Source organism: Podarcis liolepis (assembly GCF_965112155.1).
Source record: "Podarcis liolepis genome assembly, chromosome: 10".
Lineage (NCBI taxonomy): Eukaryota > Metazoa > Chordata > Lepidosauria > Squamata > Lacertidae > Podarcis > Podarcis liolepis.
This window is the reverse complement of record NC_139562.1, coordinates 1,871,506-1,893,408: the sequence shown is the minus strand read 5'-3', so window position 1 is coordinate 1,893,408 and position 21,903 is coordinate 1,871,506. Positions and strand designations below refer to the sequence as shown.

Below are 21,903 nucleotides of genomic sequence, written 5' to 3'. Positions count from 1 at the left end.
CGCTTCTGAGAAGGCCTCCCCCCCCTCCCCTCTTCCTCTGGGGATTTCCTCTCCTCTCCAGGGGACCAGTGGTTGGACTGGGCAGAAGCGCTGCGTCCAGACAGGGCAGGGACTTATGGGGTGGGAAGAGGATGGAGATTGCAGGATGGAAGGGTGGGGGGGCAGGACCCCCACTTTTCAGGGATCCCTCTCTGGTCGCCCTGAAGGGGGGGCATTCCTGGGCAGGAGGGAGAAGCCAAGGCGGCCCCTTCGAAGATTGCTCAAGGAAGCCACGATTGAGACCTCCCCCCCAAAAAACTGGTCTTCCTATCTCTCCCCCCCAGTGCTCCTCTTCCCTTCCCCCTCCCTCTCTCCCGCAGTTTCCCCTGCACTCTTGCGCGACTGACACCTCGCCCTGCGCGCCCCATCTCTCCATCCTATGCCCCCCCCGAACAGGAGCAAGGGAGGGACTGGGGGGTCTCTATCCAGGCGTCTCTCGCGCCCCTTAACCCTTTCATGGGACGCGCGGAGCCTGGGAAACGGGGCGAGGGGTCCGCCCTGCGAAGAAAGCTCCCTTCGCAGCACGCGTGCCGGGATCAAGGCCCCACGAAAGGCGATTTGGGGAGCTGGCGAGGTCTCTGGGTCCTTTCTCCCCTCCCCCCCCCCGCGATCCCTTTACCTCTTTGTTCTCGCTCCCGATTCTCCTCTCCTTTCCTGCAACATCCACGGGGGGGGGGTCCCCTGCCTCCTACCTCCCCTTTCCGAAAGCGCCCCCCTAGAGCCACGGGGCAGAGCAGCAATCCGGAGTGGAAGCTCCACTTCCGGGAGAAGCAGGCAGGGTGGGAGGGGGCTCACCCCCCCCCATTCCTGTAACAGAAGAGCCGGATTGGAGGAGGAGGAGGAAGAGGAGGAAGGGGTGCAACGTATGGGGGGCGGGAATTGGGGCTGTGGGGGCGGGGTGAGAGGAGGATGTGCCGGGAGGGGAGGGAAAGAATTGAGGGGGGAGAGGAAGGTTTCCCCCCTCCCCTCTTCCTTCTGGATCAGGAGAGCGGGGGAGGGGCTGATCCCGGAGATCCAGCTGCAAAGTGGGTCCCGTCCCTCCGTGTTTAGTTTAGGTTTTAGTTTAGTTTAGGTTTAGTTTAGTTTAGTTTAGTTTAGTTTAGTTTATTTAGTTTAGTTTAGTTTAGTTTAGTTTAGTTTAGTTTAGTTTAGTTTAGTTTAGTTTAGTTTAGTTTAGTTTAGTTTAGTTTAGTTTAGGTTTGCATTGCAACATCCTCCCCTCCCCCACCCCACGAGCTTAGATCCCTCCGTGTTTAGGTCTTGGTGCTGTTCAAACCCGGAATGGAGGGGGGCAGCTAAGCGACTCCCCCCAAATCCCAGCTCTGACTCAGGCCAGGTCAAGGACCGTGGACACAGGCCCCGTCCCTGCACAACAGCCAAGAGGCTCAGAAAAGCAGCCGATACAATTGGAGCCAGAAGCGGATACCGTGAATCGGGACTGTTTCCTCGACTATCTAATATAGAAAGCTGAAGAAACGTCAAATAATCTCCAAAATTCTACGGTTTGACCGGTTTCCTTGGTTCCAATGGCTAATGACTCGTCTCCAATTAGGGGATCCAGGGCTCCCCCTGACTCCATAACCCCTTAGGAGGCAGGAGGCGATCAAGGGCAGCACATGCCCCAGGCAGAAATCCAACGGGATGGCGGGTTGAATCCTGATACTTTGAAGGGAGAAGGGCAGGAAAGCCTTTCAGCTGGGGGATGGGCAAATACTCTTACGTTCTTTGGGGAAGAGGGCAGTTAAAAGGTTTGGGAAATTGGGGTTTTTGACGGGGTGGGTGACGGGCTCATGTTTCTAAACGCCAAAGACTCCTACTTTGTGACATATTTGTGATGCATCTATGATGCTGTCGAAAAATGTATTGTGGGAAATGGGAAGAAAAAATTGTGGGGGGGGGGGCCATGTCATGTATTGATGAAGTTGTTGGAAAATTTATTATGGGGAAGGGGGTAAAAGCCATTAAAAGTTCATGCCATCATATGTTCCTACTTTTTGTGTGTTTGAACCTTGTTGCAACAAATAAAGATCAGGTCAACTGACCACTGTTAGCTTCTTTAACTTGGCTGGAGACTCTTTCTTTTGCTGACCGGAGGGACCCCCGGGGAGTGGCACCCTGAGGAGCTGGGCAGCAGAGGAAATCCGCACCCCGGGGTATGTTCCTTCTCAACTCTTTCCCACCTGACCCTCACCCCCCTTACCTAAAAGCCAGACACAACACAACGTGACAGGATTGTGACTCCTGTCTCAGGAGTGTGGTGGAGTCTCCTTCTTTGGAGGTCTTTAAGCAGAGGCTTGACAACCATATGTCAGGAGTGCTCTGATGGTGTTTCCTGCTTGGCAGGGGGTTGGACTCGATGGCCCTTGGGGTCTCTTCCAACTCTATGATTCTATGATTCTATTCCTGCCCTCAGGAAGCAAAATAGCTCCCCCCCTCCCAAGCAAAGCAACCCCGGGATGCTGTGTCCCCCAATCCTTGACATGAAAAGGGGGGCTCTGGAAACTTTCAGGGAGCAGGCGGGGAGGGGGCTGCCCAGGCTCCAGAAGCTCCTTCTCGCTGGTTCCTCCCCATCGCCCTCCTGCTGCCTGCCTCCCCTCCGCTCCTAGAGCTGCTTCGCAAGTGCGGGGAAGCTGCAGCCCCTCTCTCCCCCCCCCCCGAAGTTCCCTTAAGAGCCCCACGTTGCACGGGGCAGGCTCACCTGCAGCGAAACAAAAACCAGCTGCCCTGGCCGAGTGGAGCCAGGCGGGGGGGCACCATGGGGACCCCAGAAATGTGTCCCTAGAATAAATGCACCTCCCCCCTTCTCTGGTGCTCAAGTGCTGCCGGTGGGCTTCCCAGAAGAGGCCCCTCCTCGGCCCCTGGGAGGACAGGGGCCCCTTGGGCCTGATCCTTCAGGGCTCACCTGACGCTCTGGTGCAAGTGAACCCCCCCCCTTTGTCCTTCAGGGAGAACAGGGTTTCCTAAACTTGGGTCTCCAGCTGCTTTTGGACTACGGCTCCCATCACCCTGAGCTAGCAAGACCAGTGGTCAGGGATGATGGCTATTGCCGTCATGCCCTCCAGGTGGCTCTGGCAAGTGAGCCCAGCTGCATGTGACAAGGGTGGGGGAATTCCTTCCTGCTGTTATGGAAATTACAAGCGTGTGTGTGTTTACCATCTGACATTATCCCCTGGGTCCAAAACCCCTCTCCCCTCAGTCGCACAAGAACAACACACACATCGTATAAATACAGGAAAACACGGTCTCTGCATTTTATGAATGGGATTTACGGACTTTGTGTTTTATGAATGGGATTTATTAATAACTGAAGCTCACCAATCAAGAGTGCTATGCTTTGACAGCTAGGCAATGGGGGAATCCGTAGACGGCTGAAACTCTCTGCAAACCGGCCATTCAGCTCAACCTTTGCACGGTTGTCTCAGCGCCCTCTTGCTGCTCAGACTATGGGCAACGTATATTAAATGTATCCATTTTGGTTTCGATTGCCTAAAGTTGCTAGAATGTTACAAAGATTGTGTCTGAATGTATCCTTTCAGCTTGACAGCTCAGGGAAAGATACCTAACTTTGCAAACTCATATAATATCCATTCTTTAACCAATTCTTCCCATTCCAACGTCATTTTAAGGTGAATTTAGGCTTCACCCTCCTCCATGACCCTGGAAGCGGATAGTCACATAGGCAGTGAGTACAGGGCCTATGCCATAATCCCCCGAGCGTGAGAGTGTTGGAAATCAAGCCTTTATCAGGAGAAACTGGCAACTCTCCAGGCACCCGGCTTGATCTCCTGTTGACCTCAGCAGGATACAGGCTAGCGATCCTTCTCAGCGTGAGAAGAACACCCCCCCTTTCCTGCCCCCTCCCGGGCAGGGGAAAGAGAGAGACAGAAACGTATTTACATTCCTTTATTTCTGTCTTTGCAGCGTTACAAAAAACATGACTGCTCTCTTCAAACTCCAGCAGTCGAGAGAGAACAAACACGTGCTGTACTTCCTGTACAGCTCATATTACACTCTGAGCTAATTCCGGTGCCCTCTGCACTGTGAATTGACTGTCCCTCTGTTTCCCACGGAACAGTCCTAACATTCCACCATGTGCTGTTTTCAAGCTAGCAGCTCGCGGCTGCATTGCTTCAATATCTTAACAGAGAGAACGTACACTTCGCCCCACCCAGGGAGTGACCAAGGGGCAACAATAGACTTCCACAGAGGCAGCTGACTAAGCCAGGTGTTCTGAAAGCCCATCTCAGGAGAAGCCCTGAGGGCAAGGATGTATGTCAATAGTTTTATTGTTCTGGTGGTGGGTACTTGAGAGGTGTCCGGAGATGTATCTGATAGAAGGAAGAAATGCTGAACTTGTGTAACCCTTTGATACCCCTCCCCATTTGTGACATACTAGTGAAGATGCTGCTCAAAATGTATTCTGAGTGAAGGGGGTGTTAGAAATGAAATAATGTCCCCCAGAACTTAAGGCACTGAGAGTCTTAAAAAGAAAATAATCTTGGACAATCTTTGTAAAAGGAAGATTTTATTAGTACATTTTTGCAAACGGGTACTGCAGCAGAAAAAAAATAGCCAGCAGTACAAGTCAAAAAGATTACACACAAGTTTTAAAGCCTCATAGCCCCTTTCCCCACTCCTTCACAGAGAAGGCATGGAAAACCCCCAGCTGGGAATGTTATTTGGAGCTGCAGCTATTCTCCCGTCTGTGAGACGGGAGCCAAGAGCTCATTTCAGTCCAGATCTTTTATAGCCTGTAGTCACTCTCCCTCCTCCCTCACAGAGAAGACATGAAAATCCTCCATTGGTCAAAGACAAGCTGTATATGATGTAGGAATATTTTTGAGCCAAGATTCTGATATAATTTATAGCACAAGATTAATAAATCGTTTGATGTTCTGACATCATTTAGATACAGGATAAGCAGCAGGTCAAGAAGGTCGTTAGGTAAAGGTCAAGGGACCCCTGACCATTAGGTCCAGTCGTGGCCGACTCTGGGGTTGCGGCGCTCATCTTGCTTTATTGGCCGAGGGAGCCGGTGTACAGCTTTCGGGTCATGTGCAATAGAGACTGGCTGAGTGGGGGGGGCAAACTCCTTCTCCCCCCTCCCCCTCCAGGGTGGTGGGTGCAGAGGGCGCCCTGCAGTTCTTCCCCCCTTTGCCCCCACGCTTCGCCTTACATTGGTGCCAAGTCTTCACCCTGCTTCCCTCCCCCCTCTTACCCCCACGTGTGGGGCAGGGGCAGAGTAGCCAAGGTTTGGGGTGGGGGGTACACAGTTCCCCCCTCCTTCTCCAATCCCCGAGTGCGCAGGCCTTGCTGCGTAGGAATCTGCCTCCCCTTGAGCCAGGCCCACTCAGCTCAGTATTGCCTGCAACTGGCCGACAGTATCACCTTCAGGGTTTCAGGCAGCCCTGCTTTGAGTCGCCAGGATTGGACCCGGGACCTTCTGCAGGCGGATTTGTTTCATCATTGATTAATAACTGTGTAGTATACCCCTTGGTATTTTCTGAAGTGGTTCTGATAACCGTTTGTAATTTTCTCCTTCCATTGAGAGGAAGACAAGGAAAGTGAAAGTAGGCAAACAGTATGTTTGGTGGGAAAGGGATTAAAAGGGAGAAGAAAGACAAAACAAGAGGCAGGAGAGATAAGTTAGAGGGTGCACTACACAGAAGCGTATATAAAGCACCACCTACTGGCAGAGAAGAATCTCTCTCTCTCTCTCTCTCTCTCTCTCTCTCTCTCTCTCTCTCTCTCATTTCTCTCTCTCTCTCTAGTGAGAGGTTATTGACATAGTAAAGGAGCTAAAAAGAACTAACTAAAAATAAATTATGTTAATAAAATTTGGAAAAAGGAAAGAGGGACAACTAGTGGTGGCAGTTAGAAAAATAAAGTAAAAAGGATCGTTAAGTGGAATTATGGCGTGCAGGGTCAACACCAAGAGACAGAAGGAATTCCAAACAATAACTGGAACCCAGAAATGAGATTTTAGAGATGTCTGCTGAGATCAAAAAAGACATCAAGGACATTAAGGACTATGGAAAAGAATTTGGAAAGTAAGCTTACTGGAATGGAAAAGAAATTTGACCAATCAATTACAGAATTAAAAGGACAAATTAATGAGGTAAAGACTAAAACACAAACATTAGATGACTCAATTAAAAAGTACAGAAAGAAGTCAAAGACACAAGGAAAGAAGGGGACAAAGTTAAAGGAGACGTGACAGAGTTGACTAAACTACTTGAGGAGACACTGGATGCTCTTGCAATGATTGAAGTGAAGAAGGAGGAATTGAATCTGAGATTCAGAGGGGTGCTGGAACTGGCAGAAGAGGATATTGGGAATAAGTTAATTGTGGAAGTTGCAAATTGGCTTCAATTGAAGGATGAGGATGTGGCAGCCACAACTGATAAAATTTTAAGAATCAAGACAAGATATGCCAAATCTAACAAATTCCCAGGAGATTGCCTAATTTTCTTCAATTCCAGAGGTTTGAAAGATACAATTTTGTGGATGAATCAAGGGGGGATGGATGGACTGCATTGATGAGAAAATGATCATAATTTATAAAGAGGTCCCTAAAAGTTTTTGGGGGGTTTTTTTGAAGGAAAGAGAGGCCTACAACTTTAGCAAGTGTCCTAAGGAGAAATAATATCCAATACAGATGAAAGTTTCCTGAGGGAATGTCTTTCTATTATAAGGACAAAAAATTCAAGATGAAAAGCCCTCAGGAAACTGAAATTTCTGGGAAAAGATATGCTAAGGAGCAGGGGGAAAGGAGGAAGGCACACCAGAGCTAGGGGAAGAGGAAGGAGAGGATAAGGAAGAATAATAATAATTTTAAAATATATTATTTAAACCTATATAATCAGTACAATAGATTTAATTTTTTTGACATGGAATGTGCACAGATTAAATAATAAAGTGAAAAGAAAGGATGAAACTGTCCTTTTATTTTTTTTTTGGATATAAATATTTATTAAGTTTTACAAAAACATACATAAAAAAGAGAACAAAAACAACATACAAAAAACAAAAAAGAATTAAGAAAAAATTAAAAACGAATCCAGTTTTTTTAAACTTTAAGCTCGTTTGCTTGTTTCTTTGACCTCCTCTCACCTCCCTTTCTTGTATTCCCATTGACCTAATCAAATCAGCAAATCCTTACCCTCTTTCATTAATCTCAACTCTATATCTTAACATTTTATAACTCTATATATTCATTAATTTCAATTCATTTTTACATATTCTTATTAGTTTTGTTGTTAATGCCACTATTTTCAATCCAACATCATTTTAACATTCATTAATTTTACAATGTTTCTGCAGATAGTCTTTAAATTTCTTCCAATCTTCTTCCACCAACTCTTCTCCCAGGTTTCGGATTCTGCCAGTCATTTCCGCCAGTTCCATATGGTCCATCACCTTCATCTGCCACTCTTCCAGGGTGGGTAAATCTTTGCAACAAGTACTTGCTGCAATACTTTGCAATAAGTATTCTTGCTGCTGTTGTAGCATACATAAAGAAAGTTCTATCCTTCTTTAGCACCAATTGGCCAACTATGCCCAGGAGAAAGGCCTCTGGTTTCTTCAGGAAGGTATATTTAAATACCTTTTTCATTTCATTATAGATCATCTCCCAGAAAGCCTTAATCTTTGGGAACGTCCACCAAAGGTGAAAGAATGTACCTTCATTTTCCTTACATTTCCAACATTTATTATCAGACACATGGTAGATTTTTGCTAGCTTGACTGGTGTCATGTACCACCTATATATCATTTTCATAATATTCTCTCTTAAGGCATTACATGCCGTGAATTTCATACCGGTGGTCCACAACTGTTCCCAGTCAGCAAACATAATATTATGACCAATATCTTGTGCCCATTTAATCATAGCAGATTTAACCGATTCATCCTGTGTATTCCATTTTAACAGCAAGTTATACATTCTTGAAAGTATCTTAGTTTTGGGATCTAACAGTTCTGTTTCCAATTTTGATTTCTCCACCTGGAAGCCAATTTTTTTATCTAAATTGTAGGCCTCTCTTATTTGGTAATAATGTAGCCAATCTCGCACTTTAGCTTTTAATTTCTCAAAACTCTGCAATTTCAATTTGTCTCCATCCTGTTCCAAGATTTCCCAAGATTTCGGCCAGTTGGCCTCCATATTGAGTTTTCTCTGAGCCTTTGCTTCCATTGATGATAACCACCTTGGGGTTTTTATTTCCGAAACTGTCCTTTTGAGGAAGATTGGCAAAAAGTATTATCAAAGTTTATATGGCAAGGAAAAAAACCTAGAATTAAATATAAGTTATTTACAGATAGTAAAGAGAGAGACGGATTCTCATTGCCATACCTTAAGATTTATTATGAAGCGTCCTATCTTTGCCATACATTTGAATGGTTTCTCCCATGTGTGTCCGTTGATGTGTTATAAGGTTTGCATTGAAACTGAAGCTCTTTCCACATTCCATACATTTAAATGGTTTATCCCCTGTGTGAGTCTGTTTATGTTGTCTAAGGTGTCCACTCTGACTGAAGCTCTTTCCACACTCCATACATTCATATGGCTTTCCCCCTGTGTGAGTCCGTTGATGCGATCTAAGGGTTCCTATATGAATCAAGTTCTTTCCACACTCCATACATTCATACGGCTTTTCACCCGTATAAGTCTGCTGGTGTAATTTCAGCTTTCCATTCTCACAAAAACTCTTTCCGCCCTCCAAACATTTAAATGGTTTCTCCCCTGTGTGAATCCGTTGATGTTGTCTAAAGTGTCCACTCTGACTGAAGCTTTTTCCACATTCGATGCATTTAAATCGTTTCTTACCGATGTGAGTCTCCTGATGTGTTCTAAGGCTTCCACTATTATTAAAGCTCTTTCCACCCTCCATACATTTATATGGTTTTTCACCAGTGTGAGTTCGCTGGTGTAATTAAAGGCTTCCATTCTGACTGAAGCTCTTTCCACACTCCATGCATTTAAATGGTTTCTCCCCTGTGTAAATCTGTTGATGTAAACTTGTGTCCATTCTGACTGAAGTTCTTTCCGCACTCCCTGCATTCAAATCCTTTCTTGCCTACGTGAATCAGCTGATGTGTTCTACGTTTTCCACTATCAGTGAGACTTCTGCCACTGTCATATGTTCTCCCGTTTGAGTTCGTTGATGTGAGCCATCTATCCAGAAACCCTGCCGGCCCCCTCAGCTTGCTCCTGGCCAAGACACACCCCTCTCTCCTCGTCCCTCTTTCCCTCCTTCCTCCGCAGGCTCATCCTCATATAACTTATGTAAGATGATACTTTTTTTCTGTGTTCATTTTCCCTTAATCTCTTGTGAAAGGAAAGCACCTCTGAACAATAATATGCTTTCCCTTGGATATGTTCCAGCTAGTTCTGCAGCCTGATATTGATTGTGTACTTTAGAATTCTTGTGGGCAAAAGGAACACAAGCAAGATTGACTTGGATCACAGTGGGCAGTGCAACAAAAGCCCTGCTAGTGCTTAGAATGAAAAATCACACTGATCTGTCCTCTTTGTGCCAAAAAATGGCCTGAAGTGTTGCACTGCTATACCAGCTGACAATTCCTTCTGGATCTTTGGCTTTGGTTTAATACAATGATGCTTCCTAATTCTCTTGTCTCTGTGCAGATGTGATGGCCTGGGATTCCGATTCTGAGAGTGAACTGGAGGAATCCCAGCCGGCACAGGAGTCCCCGCCTCCAGGGCCGGCTGAACTGGGGCAAGGCCTGGATTCTGAGGAGCCTGCACCTGTGCCAGATCCTCAGGAGCAGGCACCAGGTGAAACCATTCTGGCCCCAGAGGTGCTTGAGGACTCAGTGTCTACAGGTGAGCCTCCCCCGGGGCCCAGTAACCCTTCAGCCTCTCCTGAACTGCAGAGGCTTAGGGTAGAGAGGCGAAGGGAACTGGTTGCTCCCAGGAGGAGTGCTCGCCTTAAGGCCAGGAGAGGCGGGGCTTCTGGGGGCCGGGACTGCCCCTGGCCTTAGAGAAGATAAAGGTCAGTCAGCCCAGTCCCAGGTTGCGGGAGCAACGTCGTTGTGGAGTTCCTGTTCTTACCTGGACCTAGACCTGCACTTCCAGTGTTCCTGTTCCTCGCCCGGCTTCCTGCCTCTGACCTTCCAGCGTTCCTGTACCCGCCCAGCTCCCTGTTTCAGACCTTCCAGTGTTCCTGTTTCCTGCCCGGCTTCCCGCTTCTGTTCTTTGAGTGTTCCTGACCCCGCCGGGCTCCCTGTTTCGGACCTCGCGTCTCATCTTGTGAACTTCTACCAGGCTAGTGACTCAGGACTGAACTGAGGAAAACCTACACAAATCCAGAGTGGAGTCTCTAAGACGGTTGGATGGTGTCCTGCACACCTTCTTCATTCAACTCCTGCAGCCAAGCTGGTGCCAAACATACTGCTCTACTTTCCTTGGGACCATATCAGCCAGGCTGAGAAGGGGGTCTTGTTGTATAGACAGCCCAGGACCCCCAAGCACACTGCCCAGGCTGGCAGTGTTGCTAACACAGCGGTTTCAAGTGCAGAAATGAGCTCAAACCTGTTTATCAAAGTCTCTCCGATGTGGAACAAGGAAAACAGAAGTGCTGTTTACATCCTACGTCCCTGTAAAAGTATTTGAAAAGACAAAGTATCCAGTGGCCCCTTGAAAGCTAATAAAAGTATTGTGGCTGAAGCTTTTGTAGGCTGCAGGACCAGGAAAGCTCCTGCCACCATGATCCTTCCAATGGGGATTCAGGCCTCATCATGGGACTTGAACTGCCCTGGCTGATTATCTCCAATTGAGAGGAAAGCTGTTTCCTGGTTCTGCTGGATCTCTCAGAGGCTTTGGAGACCTTTGGCCATGGTGTCCTTCTGGACCCTCTTGGGGAGCTGGGGGCCCTGTTATGCAGTGGTTCCCCTCCTTCCTCCTGGGAGAGATCATCAGGGGGTTTGGTCTGGGTGTTCACCAGTATGTGGATGACACCCACCTCTTCCTCTCTTTCAAATCAGAACCAGTGAAGGCGGTGAAGGTCCTGTGTGAGGCGGTTTGAGGATGGACGGTGGCTAACAGATTGAGCTTGAATCATAACATGACAGAAGTACTGTTTTTGGGGGGCAGGGGTCTGGCAGGTTGGGGGAGAAACTCCCTGGTCCTGATGGGGTAACTGTGCCACTAAATGATCAGGTGTGAAGTTTGGGGTCATTTTGGACTCACTACTGCCATGTGCTCTGCATGGCACCTTTGAAGGTGACCCAGAAACTGCAATTAATCCAGAATGTGGCAGCTGGACTAGTAACTGGGAGCAGTGGTCCTAAAAGGATCTTCACTGCCTCCCAGTGCATTTCCGACACCCCCCCCCCGCGACCCCTTTACCTCTTTCTCCTCGCTCCCGATTCTCCTTTCCTGCAACATCCACGAGGGGGGGTCCCCTGCTTCCTCCCTCCCCTTTCCAAAAGCGCCCCCCCTAGACTAGAGCTATGGGGCAGAGTAACAATCTGGAGTGGAAGCTCCACTTCTGGGAGAAGCAGGCAGGTTGGGAGGGGGGCTCACCCCCCCATTCCCGGAACAGAGGCCGGATTGGAGGAGGAGGAGGAAGAGGTGGGACGTTTGGGGGTGGGATCTGGGGTTGTGGGGGCGGGTTGAGAGGAGGAGGGGAGGAAAGGGGAGGGATTGAGGAGCGGGTTGGGCCCTGTGACTCCTGTGTTATGGGAAAAATGGGGCTTTGTATTTTGCACACACGCCCCCACCCGACACCCCCCCCCCCAAGGAGTGAAGCAGCCCAGGACTAAAGCGCGTTGCAATTTGTACACCCTCAAAAAGTCACCGCCCCCGTCACAGAGAGAGCACCCCAAAAACATCCCCGGTTGCGCCACAAAGGGTCTCTTCCCCCCCCCCAAGAACAGCACATGGGGAGCAGAGAGGGGATCCTTCCATCTGGATCAGGCAGAAGGATTTTAAGAACACAATGTAGACTTCCACCCATTTACACTGAGATTAATGTCCGTCGCTAAATCACACAAGAAGAGAATTCCATTAAGACATTAAAAGGAGAACCAACAATTCAAACGTGCAGCAGGACGATCCCAATGAAACAAAACACCATTTAATGCACAGAAAGAAACAGCAATGTGTAGCAGACAACCTTCGTGGACCACATGACCCGGAAGCTGTATGCCGGCTCCCTCGGCCAGTAAAGCGAGATGAGCGCCACACGCCCAGAGTCGGCCACAACTGGACCTCATGGTCAGGGGTCCCTTTACCTTTAAGGTGTACTACTGGCAAGCCCGGTACCCCCCATCTTATATTTGTGCAGCTGATTCTTCTTGCCTAAGAGCAGAATCTTACCTTTCTTCTTAGTGAAATTTATTGGATGCTGTAGCAGGAAACCCCCCCCCCCCCATCATTCAGTGAAGCTAATAAAAGTATTGTGGCTGAAGCTAGAGGGCGATAGGGTTAGTTTGGAATGCTGGGATTGAAAAATTGAACAATTTCCATATGAATCACGACAAGACCTGAAATATAAATACAAAACGCCAACAGCAACAACCCCCGAAAAAACTCCATGTCATCTATTGATGAAGTTGTTGGAGAATTTATTCTGGGAAAGGGGGTAAAAGTCTTAAAAGTTCATGCAACCATCTTCTCGGGGTTCCTACTCCTTGTGTGTTTGAACCTTGTTGCTACAAATAAAGATCAGGTCTACTGACCGCTGTTTTGCTCCTTTAACTTGCCTGGATTCTCCTTCTTTGCTGACCCCGGAGGGACTGCGGGGTGTGGCCCCCTGGGGAGCTGGGCAGCGGAGGAAATCAGCACTCCAAGATTTTTTCCTTCTCAGTGCTTTTCCACCTGAGCCTCTTATCTAAAAGCCTGACACCCCGCAACGAGACAGGATTGTGTCCCTGCCCTCAGCAAACAAAATAGCTCCCCCCTCCCAAGATACTGAGGTGCCCTGAGGGCTGTGCGGGACCCCCAGTCATTGAAATGAAAAGGGGAGAGGCTCAGGAAAGTTTCAGGGAGCAGGCAGGGAGGGGGCAGCACAGGCTCCAGAAGCTCCGTCTCGCTCATTCCTCCACGCCACTTCCCTCCCCCAATTATGCCTGCCTCCCCCTCCCCCCATGGCACCTTCACAAGTGTGGGGAAGCTGTGACCCCTCTGCCCCCCGTCAAAGTTCCTTTAAGACCCCATGTTGCAGGGAGAAAGTTCACCTGCAGCAAAACAAAATGCAACTGCCCTGGCTGAGTGGAGGCAGGCTGGGGGGCACCTTGAGGACCCTAGAAACGTGCCCCTAGAAGAAATGTGCCTCCTCTGTCGGAGGCAAGCCTCCTTCTGAAACATCAAGAGAGTAAATGGACAGTTCTCTGAATGGAGAGGAGCAGAAAGCGGAGTCCCCTCAAGATCAGTATTGGGACCTGTGGCTTTTCAACTTGTTCACAAATGATCTAGAGTTAGGCGGGAGCAAAGTTTGCTGATGGCAGTAAATTGTCTAGGGCTCTTCAAAGAACCCTTTTTTGTGGCTGATTAGCTGCTCTCCCTGTGCAAAGGTCAGAGGTGGCAGGGTTTCTGTTGAGGCAGGTGATTAGCTGTGGGAGGAGCTTATCAGAGCTTGCAGGGCAGCGGTGCACGCAGTTTGATCCATCTTTTAGATTTAGGGGAGCTAGTCTCAAACGTTTGTTGGGGGAGACCTAGGTGTTTTTCCTGTGGGGGGAGTTATTTGTCCTGTCTTCACGCTTTTTATGATGGAGGACTGCTGTAGCCACCCCCAACGACACGTTCTCAAGATGGAGGGGGAGGGAACAGCTGCAGTCGCCTGCGGTTCCTGCGCAATGTTTGCCATCTTGCCAAAGGTTGCAGGCAGCTTTACCTGCAGCAATTGTATGTTGATTGCCCTCTTAGAAGACAAAGTCCAGCAACTGGAGGAACGTGTAGCTACGCTCCAAAGAATTAGAGAGCTGGAGCTCTTCTTGGAAGCAACAGACCACACCGTCTCCATCAAGGAGGAGACAGAGGACTCCCCTGAGAAGGAGGCTAGTTCACCAACACAAGAGCCAGATATATGGAGAAACGTGACTCAAAGAAGTAGGAGGCCCAGGGTTCGCTCTGATTGTTTAGAAATACACAATCGCTTTGAGGTCCTCTCCCCTAACATGGAAGACGAAGAGCAGACTCCATTTGAGGATCTCTCCCTCATTACAGTCGATCAGGTATATGAAGACGAGCAGCAAAGTCAGTACTCAGGGAATGTGCAGGCGACTTGGAACGGACAGCTCACAGAAGACCCCCGACCAAACCTAAGAGGAGGCGTGTAGTGGTGATAGGGGATTCCCTACTGAGGGGAACTGAAGCAGTGATCTGTGGGCCTGACAAGATGTCTCGGGAAGTGTGCTGTCTCCCTGGGGCTAAGATCCAAGATGTAACTGAATGACTGCAAGGAATCATAAAACCCACTGACAAATACCCCTTCCTCTTGGTTCATGTGGGAACCAATGACACTGCAAGCAATAGCCTCCAGAAGATCAAAAGAGACTACGAGGCTCTGGGCAGGAAATTGAAGCAATTAAATGCACAAATTGTCATCTCATCTGTCCTCCCAGTTGAACGACATGGCCCAGGGAAAGAGGGAAAAATAGTGGAAGCGAACAGCTGGCTTCGCAAATGGTGTAAACAGGAACGGTTTGGATTCTTAGATCACGGACTGCAGTTTATTGAAGATGGACTTCTGGCAAGCAATGGGCTGCACCTCACAACGGTTGGGAGAAATGTTTTTGCCAAAAATCTCAGAAACCTCATCAGGAGGGCTTTAAACTGACTAATGTGGGGGAGGGAGACAGTGCTCCTGAAGGTAGGAGTCTATCAGTTGATGAAGATGATCATCCAAATGTCATAGACCAAATGGAGCAAACAGCACGCAGACCTAGTGGTGGGAGGAAAAAATCCTTAAATAAGAGACACGGGGGAATGATTAATGGACTTCAATGTCTGTACACTAATGCGCAAAGCATGGGAAATAAACAAGATGAGCTTGAGCTCTTGGTACAGCAAACTAAATATGACATAATAGGCATCACTGAAACCTGGTGGGATAAGTCCCACGATTGGAATGTAATAATTAGGGGATGCAATCTATTTCAGAGAAACAGACCAGATAAGAAAGGAGGAGGAGTGGCGTTATATGTCAGGGATGTGTATACCTGTGAAGAGATCCAAGATTTAGAACCTCAAAGCCAAAGTGAGAGCATTTGGGTCAAAATTAAGGGAGAGAAGAATAACAGTGACCTCATTGTGGGAGTTTACTATAGATCCCCAAGCCAAACGGAGGACATAGATGATGCCTTCCTGGAACAGATGGCCAAGCATGCAAAAGGAAGGGAGATAGTAGTAATGGGGGACTTCAATTACCCGGATATTTGTTGGATGTCAAACTCAGCCAAGAGCATAAGGTCAAACAGATTCCTCACTGGCCTTGCAGACAACTTCATTGTCCAGAAAGTGGGAGAAGCAACAAGAGGAACAGCCATTTTAGATCTGGTCCTAACCAATGTTGATGACCTGGTTAGTGGAGTAGAAGTGGAAGGATCATTAGGTGCGAGTGATCATGCTCTTCTGAAGTTTACTATACAGCGGAAAGGAGCAGCCAAGCATACTAGGACTCAATTTCTTGACTTTAAGAAAGCCGACTTCATAAAACTTAGGGAAGTGCTGGGTGAGATCCCATGGACAGTAATACTAAAAGGAAAGGGAGTTCATGATGGCTGGGAGTTTGTTAAGAGGGAGATAGTAAAAGCACAACGTCAGGCAATACCAATGAGACGGAAACATGGAAGGTGCCTAAAGAAGCCAGGGTGGCTATCTAAAGAACTTTTAACTGAGTTAAGATTAAAAAAGAATGTGTACAAAAAATGGAAAAGGGGGGAAACCACCAAAGAGGAATTCAAACAAATAGCCAGCACGTGTAGACACAAAGTCAGAAAAGCTAAAGCACAGAATGAACTCAGGCTTGCTAGAGAGGTTAAAAGCAACAAAAAAGGCTTTTATGGGTATGTTCGTAGCAAAAGGAAGAACAAAGAAACAGAGGGGTCACTGTTGTCCCTATTTTCAAAAAGGGGAACTTTCTGACAGCAAGAGATGTTCGACAGTGGAATTTGCTGCCAAGGAGTGTGGTGGAGTCTCCTTCTTTGGAGGTCTTTAAGCAGAGGCTTGACAACCATATGTCAGGAGTGCTCTGATGGTGTTTCCTGCTTGGCAGGGGGTTGGACTCGATGGCCTTTGTGGTCTCTTCCAACCCTATGATTCTATGATTCTAAGAGAGATTGAAAGGAGCTCCAAAAAGAGCTCTCCAAATGGGGTGAATGGGCAGAAAATATAGTTCATTGTCAATGAGATTAAAATGTTAGGACAAAAAAATACCTCTTAATATCATGTACAGGCTCATGGGGTCTGAACCGGGTTTCTCTGTGTGCTCTAGGAGACCAGAGGAGAGGGGATCTGGTCGCAGCAGGAGGGGGAGTCTCCCTGGATGCTTCAGCTGATGGCCCCCTCTGATGGTCTCCTGGCCCCCTCCTCTCCTCCCTCTGAGCCTGAACGGCTCTCTGCCCCAGTCTCTTCCTGCTCACCAAACTCCAGGCAAGTAGCAGCAGAGTAGGGGGCCACATGCAGAGCAAGTCCCACACTGAGGTCAAAAACACACAGAGAGGCAGCAGGACTTCTTCAGTAACAGTTTACTGAGCTTTCAAAGCATACAGTTCTCACTGGGTCCCCAGTGAGGCACAAAACTTTGCTTCTGAGAGCCAATCAAGTTTCAGCAGTAAAAGAATACACCACACAAGATATCTAAGTCTGGCACACAAACTGGCAAAAGGAAGCAAGGGAGGAAAGAGGCTGGAAGGACACAGGGCAATGGAAGTGTGTCTTTCGCTTCCTGTCATCTGGGAGGGAAGTCAGCAACTCGGCATCTGCAGGGACTTCACAAAACAAAGCTTTCTGCCGGCTGCTTCCAGGCAAATGGGCATCCCAGAAACACACACTGTGATTCGTGGTGAATTGCCATATCCATTGTTTTCCAAAGGTTATCACAATGTGGTCTAGAAACCGGTATAGGATGAGATCAACATATGCCAAGCCCTAATCCTCACTCACCACCAGAAATACAGATTCACCAACTCCCCCTCACTATCAAAAGGTACCTTACATCTAAAATTACACTCACTAGAGTGAGACATTACCTTCATTATTTCATTACTATGCAGTTTTACACATAAACAGCAGAACCTCAAATACATGACATGCTTTTAAGATGGATTTTCTGCTGAGTTGAGTTCATTGCTGTGAAGAAGAGTAAACTCTGAAAGGAACACATTCCTCACTCCATACATCCAAATGGGTTCTCCCCTCTGAGAAGAAGAGGAGTTTGGATTTGATATCCCGCTTTATCACTACCCGAAGGAGTCTCAAAGCGGCTAACATTCTCCTTTCCCTTCCTCTGTGAGGTGAGTGGTGCTGAGAGAATTCAGAGAAGTGTGACTGGCCCAAGGTCACCCAGCAGCTGCATGTGGAGGAGCGGAGACGCAAACATGGTTCCCCAGATTACGAATCTACCACTCTTAACCATTACACCACACTGGCTCTTAGATGTTCCTTAAACACTCCATTATAACTAAAGCACTTTCTGCAATCTTTCCCTTTAAACAGCTTCTCCTCTTTGAGGGTTGATGGGTTTGTAGGGTGTCAACTGTTAAAAGTTATTCCTGTCCATGAGTCTGTAGATGTAGGATTCCACTAGGACTGAACCTGTGTCTACTTTCCTGACATTTATATGGTTTGTCTTTTGTGTGAGTTTGTTGACATAAATCTAGGGTTCCACTCTGACTGAAGCTCCTTTTACAGTCCATACCTTTAAATGGTTTCTACCCTGTGTGTCTGCTGATGTTTTCTAAGATTTCCATTCTGACTGAAGCTCTTTCCACACTCGATACATTTAAATGGTTTCTCCCCTGTGTGAGTCTGTTGATGTACTCTCAGGTTTCCACTATAACTGAAGCTCTTTCCACACTCCATACATTTAAAAGGTTTCCCTCCTGTGTGAGTCCGCTGATGTTGTCTAAGGTGTGCACTCTGACTGAAGCTCTTTCCGCACTCCATACATTTAAATGGTTTCTCACCTGTGTGAGTTCGTTGATGTTGTCTAAGGCTTCCACTATCACTAAAACTCTTTCCACACTCCATGCATTTATATGATTTCTCCCCTGTGTGAGTCCGTTGATGTTTACTAAGAGTTCCACTATCACTAAAACTCTTTCCACACTCGATACATTGAAATGGTTTCTCCCCTGTGTGAGTCCGTTGATGTTGTCTAAGGCTTCCATTTTCACTAAATCCATTTCCACACTCGATACATTTAAATGGTTTCTCCCCTGTGTGAGTCCGTTCATGTTTCCTAAGGTTTCCTTTATCACTGAAGCTCTTTCCACACTCAATGCATTTATATGGTTTCTCTCCTGTGTGAGTCCGTTGATGTCTTCTAAGATTTTCATTATCACTAAAGCTCTTTCCACACTTGATACATTGAAATGGTTTCTCCCCTGTGTGGGTCCGTTGATGGGATCTAAGGTGCCCATTCTGACTGAAGTCCTTTTCACACTCCATACATTTAAATGGTTTCTCCCCTGTGTGAGTCCGTTGATGTTTACTAAGAGTTCCACTATCACTAAAGCTCTTTCCACACTCGATACATTTATATGGTTTCTCCCCTGTGTGAGTCCGTTGATGTATTCTTAGTTTCCCACTATCACTAAAGCTCTTTCCACACTCCATACATTTAAATGGTTTCTCCCCTGTGTGAGTCCGTTGATGTTTACTAAGAGTTCCACTATCACTAAAGCTCTTTCCACACTCGATACATTTATATGGTTTCTCCCCTGTGTGAGTCCGTTGATGTATTCTTAGATTCCCACTATCACTAAAGCTCTTTCCACACTCGATACATTTATATGGTTTCTCCCCTGTGTGAGTCCGTTGATGTTTCCTAAGGTTTCCTTTATCACTGAAGCTCTTTCCACACTCAATACATTTATATGGTTTCTCTCCTGTGTGAGTCCGTTGATGTCTTCTAAGATTTTCATTATCACTAAAGCTCTTTCCACACTCGATACATTTATATGGTTTCTCCCCTGTGTGAGTCCGTTGATGTATTCTTAGTTTCCCACTATCACTAAAGCTCTTTCCACACTCGATACATTTATATGGTTTCTCCCCTGTGTGAGTCCGTTGATGTTTCCTAAGGTTTCCTTTATCACTGAAGCTCTTTCCACACTCAATACATTTATATGGTTTCTCTCCTGTGTGAGTCCGTTGATGTCTTCTAAGGCTTCCACTATTATTAAAGTTCTTTCCACACTCCATACATTCATATGGTTTCTCCCCTGTGTGAGTCCGTTTGTGCAATTTAAGGTTTCCACTCTGACTGAAGTTCTTCCCACACTCCCTGTACTTAAAACGTTTTCTCTCTCTGTGAGTCCGCTGGTGTGTTCTAAGTTTTGCATTGAAAGAGAAGCTCTTTCCGCACTCCATACCTTTAAATGGGTTATTTCCTTTTTGGGTTCGTTGATATGAACTATGTGTGCTCATTCAGTGAAGCATATTCCACATTTCACACATTTTAATGGTGCCCTGTCCCCTGCAATTCTGTCTTCTCCATCACCTTTTTCAGAGTGGGCATAAAGGAAATCCTGTTTGGGTTTCAGGAAAGAGATAACAGAGGGAAAAGGGCACATCAAACGCCATTACCACCTTCGCTTATTTCAACATCTCCTACATTCTCCCATGTCCTACCCATGTTCCCAATTTTTAGGAAATGAAAATGGTATTTTGTCAAATGGTAGTAATGCATCAGGAACCTTTCATAATCCTCAATCATTTTTAATAACACAGCATGATCCCTGACATTGAATTATATATAAATTGCAGTATTGAAATGCGCCTGCTCCCACTTCCTATTCTGATATTACTCTACTCTGCTTGGCTGTTGCTTACTTGAGTGCTGTTTTGGAATGCTAAGTCAGGGTTTTACTGTGAGTTACATTTTTGCTATTTTTTGGATCCTGTTAAGTTTATCTGCATTCAGTAACAAATTTTTCTGAGTGTTTTTTCCTACTCTGCTAACTATACATCGATCATTATGGAGGAGCAAGATCTGCAACCCAAAGCCCTCATCAGCCTCGGCCCTGTGGACCTGACGGAGCATCTTCACCCCCATCGTTCAGTCCGGACAGAGAGGTCTGCCTCTGAGGGTCTTCTGCTGGTTCCCTTGCTGTTAGAAGTGAAGTTCCAGGGAACCAGGCAGAGGGCCTCCTGCCCCATGGAATGCCCTCCCTTCAGAGGGCAAGGAAGGAGGCAACCATCCGACATTTAGAAGACAGCTGTATCAGGAGGTTTTTAATGTTTGATGTTTTACTGTCTTGTATATGTACTGTAGGGACACGGGTGGCGTTGTGGGTTACATCTCAGAGTCTAGATCAGAAGGTTGGTGGTTTGAATCCCCGCAACAGGATGAGCTCCCGTTGCTCGGCCCCTGCTCCTGCCAACCTAGCAGCAGTTCAAAAGCACATCAAAGTGCAAGCAGGTAAGTAGGTACCGCTCTGGTGGGAAGGGAAACGGTCTTTCCATGCGCTGCTCTGGTTCGCCAGAAGCGGCTTAGACATGCTGGCCACATGACCTGGAAGCTGTACGCCGGCTCCCTCGGCCAATAAAGCGAGATGAGCGCCACAACCCCAGAGTCGGTCACAACTGGACCTAATGGTCAGGGGTCCCTTTACCTTTACCTATATGTACTGTAAGCTGCCCAGAGTGGCTGTAGGAAGATACTAATACTATAACTTTTACAGTGGTACCTCAGGTTACAGACACTTCAGGTTACAGAGTCTGCTAACCCAGAAATAGTACCTTGGGTTAAGAACTTTGCTCCAGGATGAGAACAGAAATTGTGCGGCGGCAGCAGGAGATCCCATTAGCTAAAGTGGTACCACAGGTTAAGAACAGTTTCAGGTTAAGAATGGACCTCCAGAACGAATTCAGTTCTTAACCCGAGGTACCACTGCACTATTATTATTATCATGTGATTTTCTGTGGTTATTTTGGAATTCGTACTGCAATATCAGCTCACGAAATGTTATGGGTGGAGAAAATCACAGGGTTGCCGTAAACTATAATCCCACCCACTAACTCTCATTCACATACAGTCTGTAAATTTGGGAATGACACACACCTCACCTGTGCTAATACTGGCAGTCTTTGGCCTGCACAGGCACACCCGGTGTGTAGAGCCTCCAGCCACAGGCAATGTCTATCCTGAAAATGGCTCCTTTCACTGGGAAGATTCATGCAGTCGCTGTCATCGGATGCTGATGGGTTGTATCTCAGCTTGTCAGTCACTCTGACATGGCCTATGAAGAATAAGAGGAACAGAAATGCTTTTGAGGTGCAACTTCCATATCAATCCTGAGAGCCATTCCATGGACTCTGCACCCCTGTTTCTGATGACAGGTGTACATTATCCTCATCCTCAGTGGAAAAGAGACTTAAAGATGGAAGCCTGAGAGAGAGGGAAAGGTTTCTGGCTGCTTCCTGGGTGGGATTGCAAAAACCAAGAGCCACTTCTGAGAAGGCCTCCCCCCTCCCCTCTTCCTCTCGGGATTTCCTCTCCTCTCCAGGGGACCAGTGGTTGGACTGGGCAGAATGGCTGTGTCTGGACAGGGCAGGGTCTTATGGGGGCTTGTGGGGCAGTAAGAGGATGGAGTTTGCGGGAAGGAAGGGTGGGGAGGCAGGACCCCCACTTTCCAGGGATCCCTCTCTGGTCGCCTTGAAGTGCGGGGGGTCGA

The 21,903-nt window shown here is 47.2% G+C and overlaps 2 protein-coding genes across 6 annotated transcripts in view; both read right to left on the bottom strand.

The window, feature by feature from the left end:
- Positions 1-18,254, bottom strand: part of LOC310687040 (uncharacterized protein) — a 73,095-nt gene extending 54,841 nt beyond the window's left edge. Inside the window, exons 1-2 of one of the 2 annotated variants that reach the window (XM_083461681.1) lie at positions 17,648-18,254; positions 16,347-17,421 (exon numbers count right to left, since the gene is read on the bottom strand). In XM_083461681.1, the coding sequence (XP_083317807.1) occupies positions 17,924-18,253 (330 nt within the window). In that variant the 5' untranslated portion in view covers position 18,254 and the 3' untranslated portion in view covers positions 16,347-17,421; positions 17,648-17,923. Of the gene's footprint in view, positions 1-16,346 lie in introns of those variants that run through there. The other variant, XM_083461680.1, reaches the window with a different exon arrangement.
- LOC310686845 (uncharacterized protein) overlaps positions 1-21,903 on the bottom strand; it is a 51,702-nt gene that overhangs the window by 18,105 nt on the left and 11,694 nt on the right. For 3 of the 4 annotated variants that reach the window (XR_014516125.1, XM_083461197.1, XM_083461196.1), the window contains exon 1: positions 659-1,075. The exons of the other annotated variant lie outside the window; for it this stretch is intronic. The gene's annotated coding sequence lies outside the window, so the exon portion shown is untranslated. Of the gene's footprint in view, positions 1-658; positions 1,076-21,903 lie in introns of those variants that run through there. 4 annotated transcript variants of the gene reach the window in all.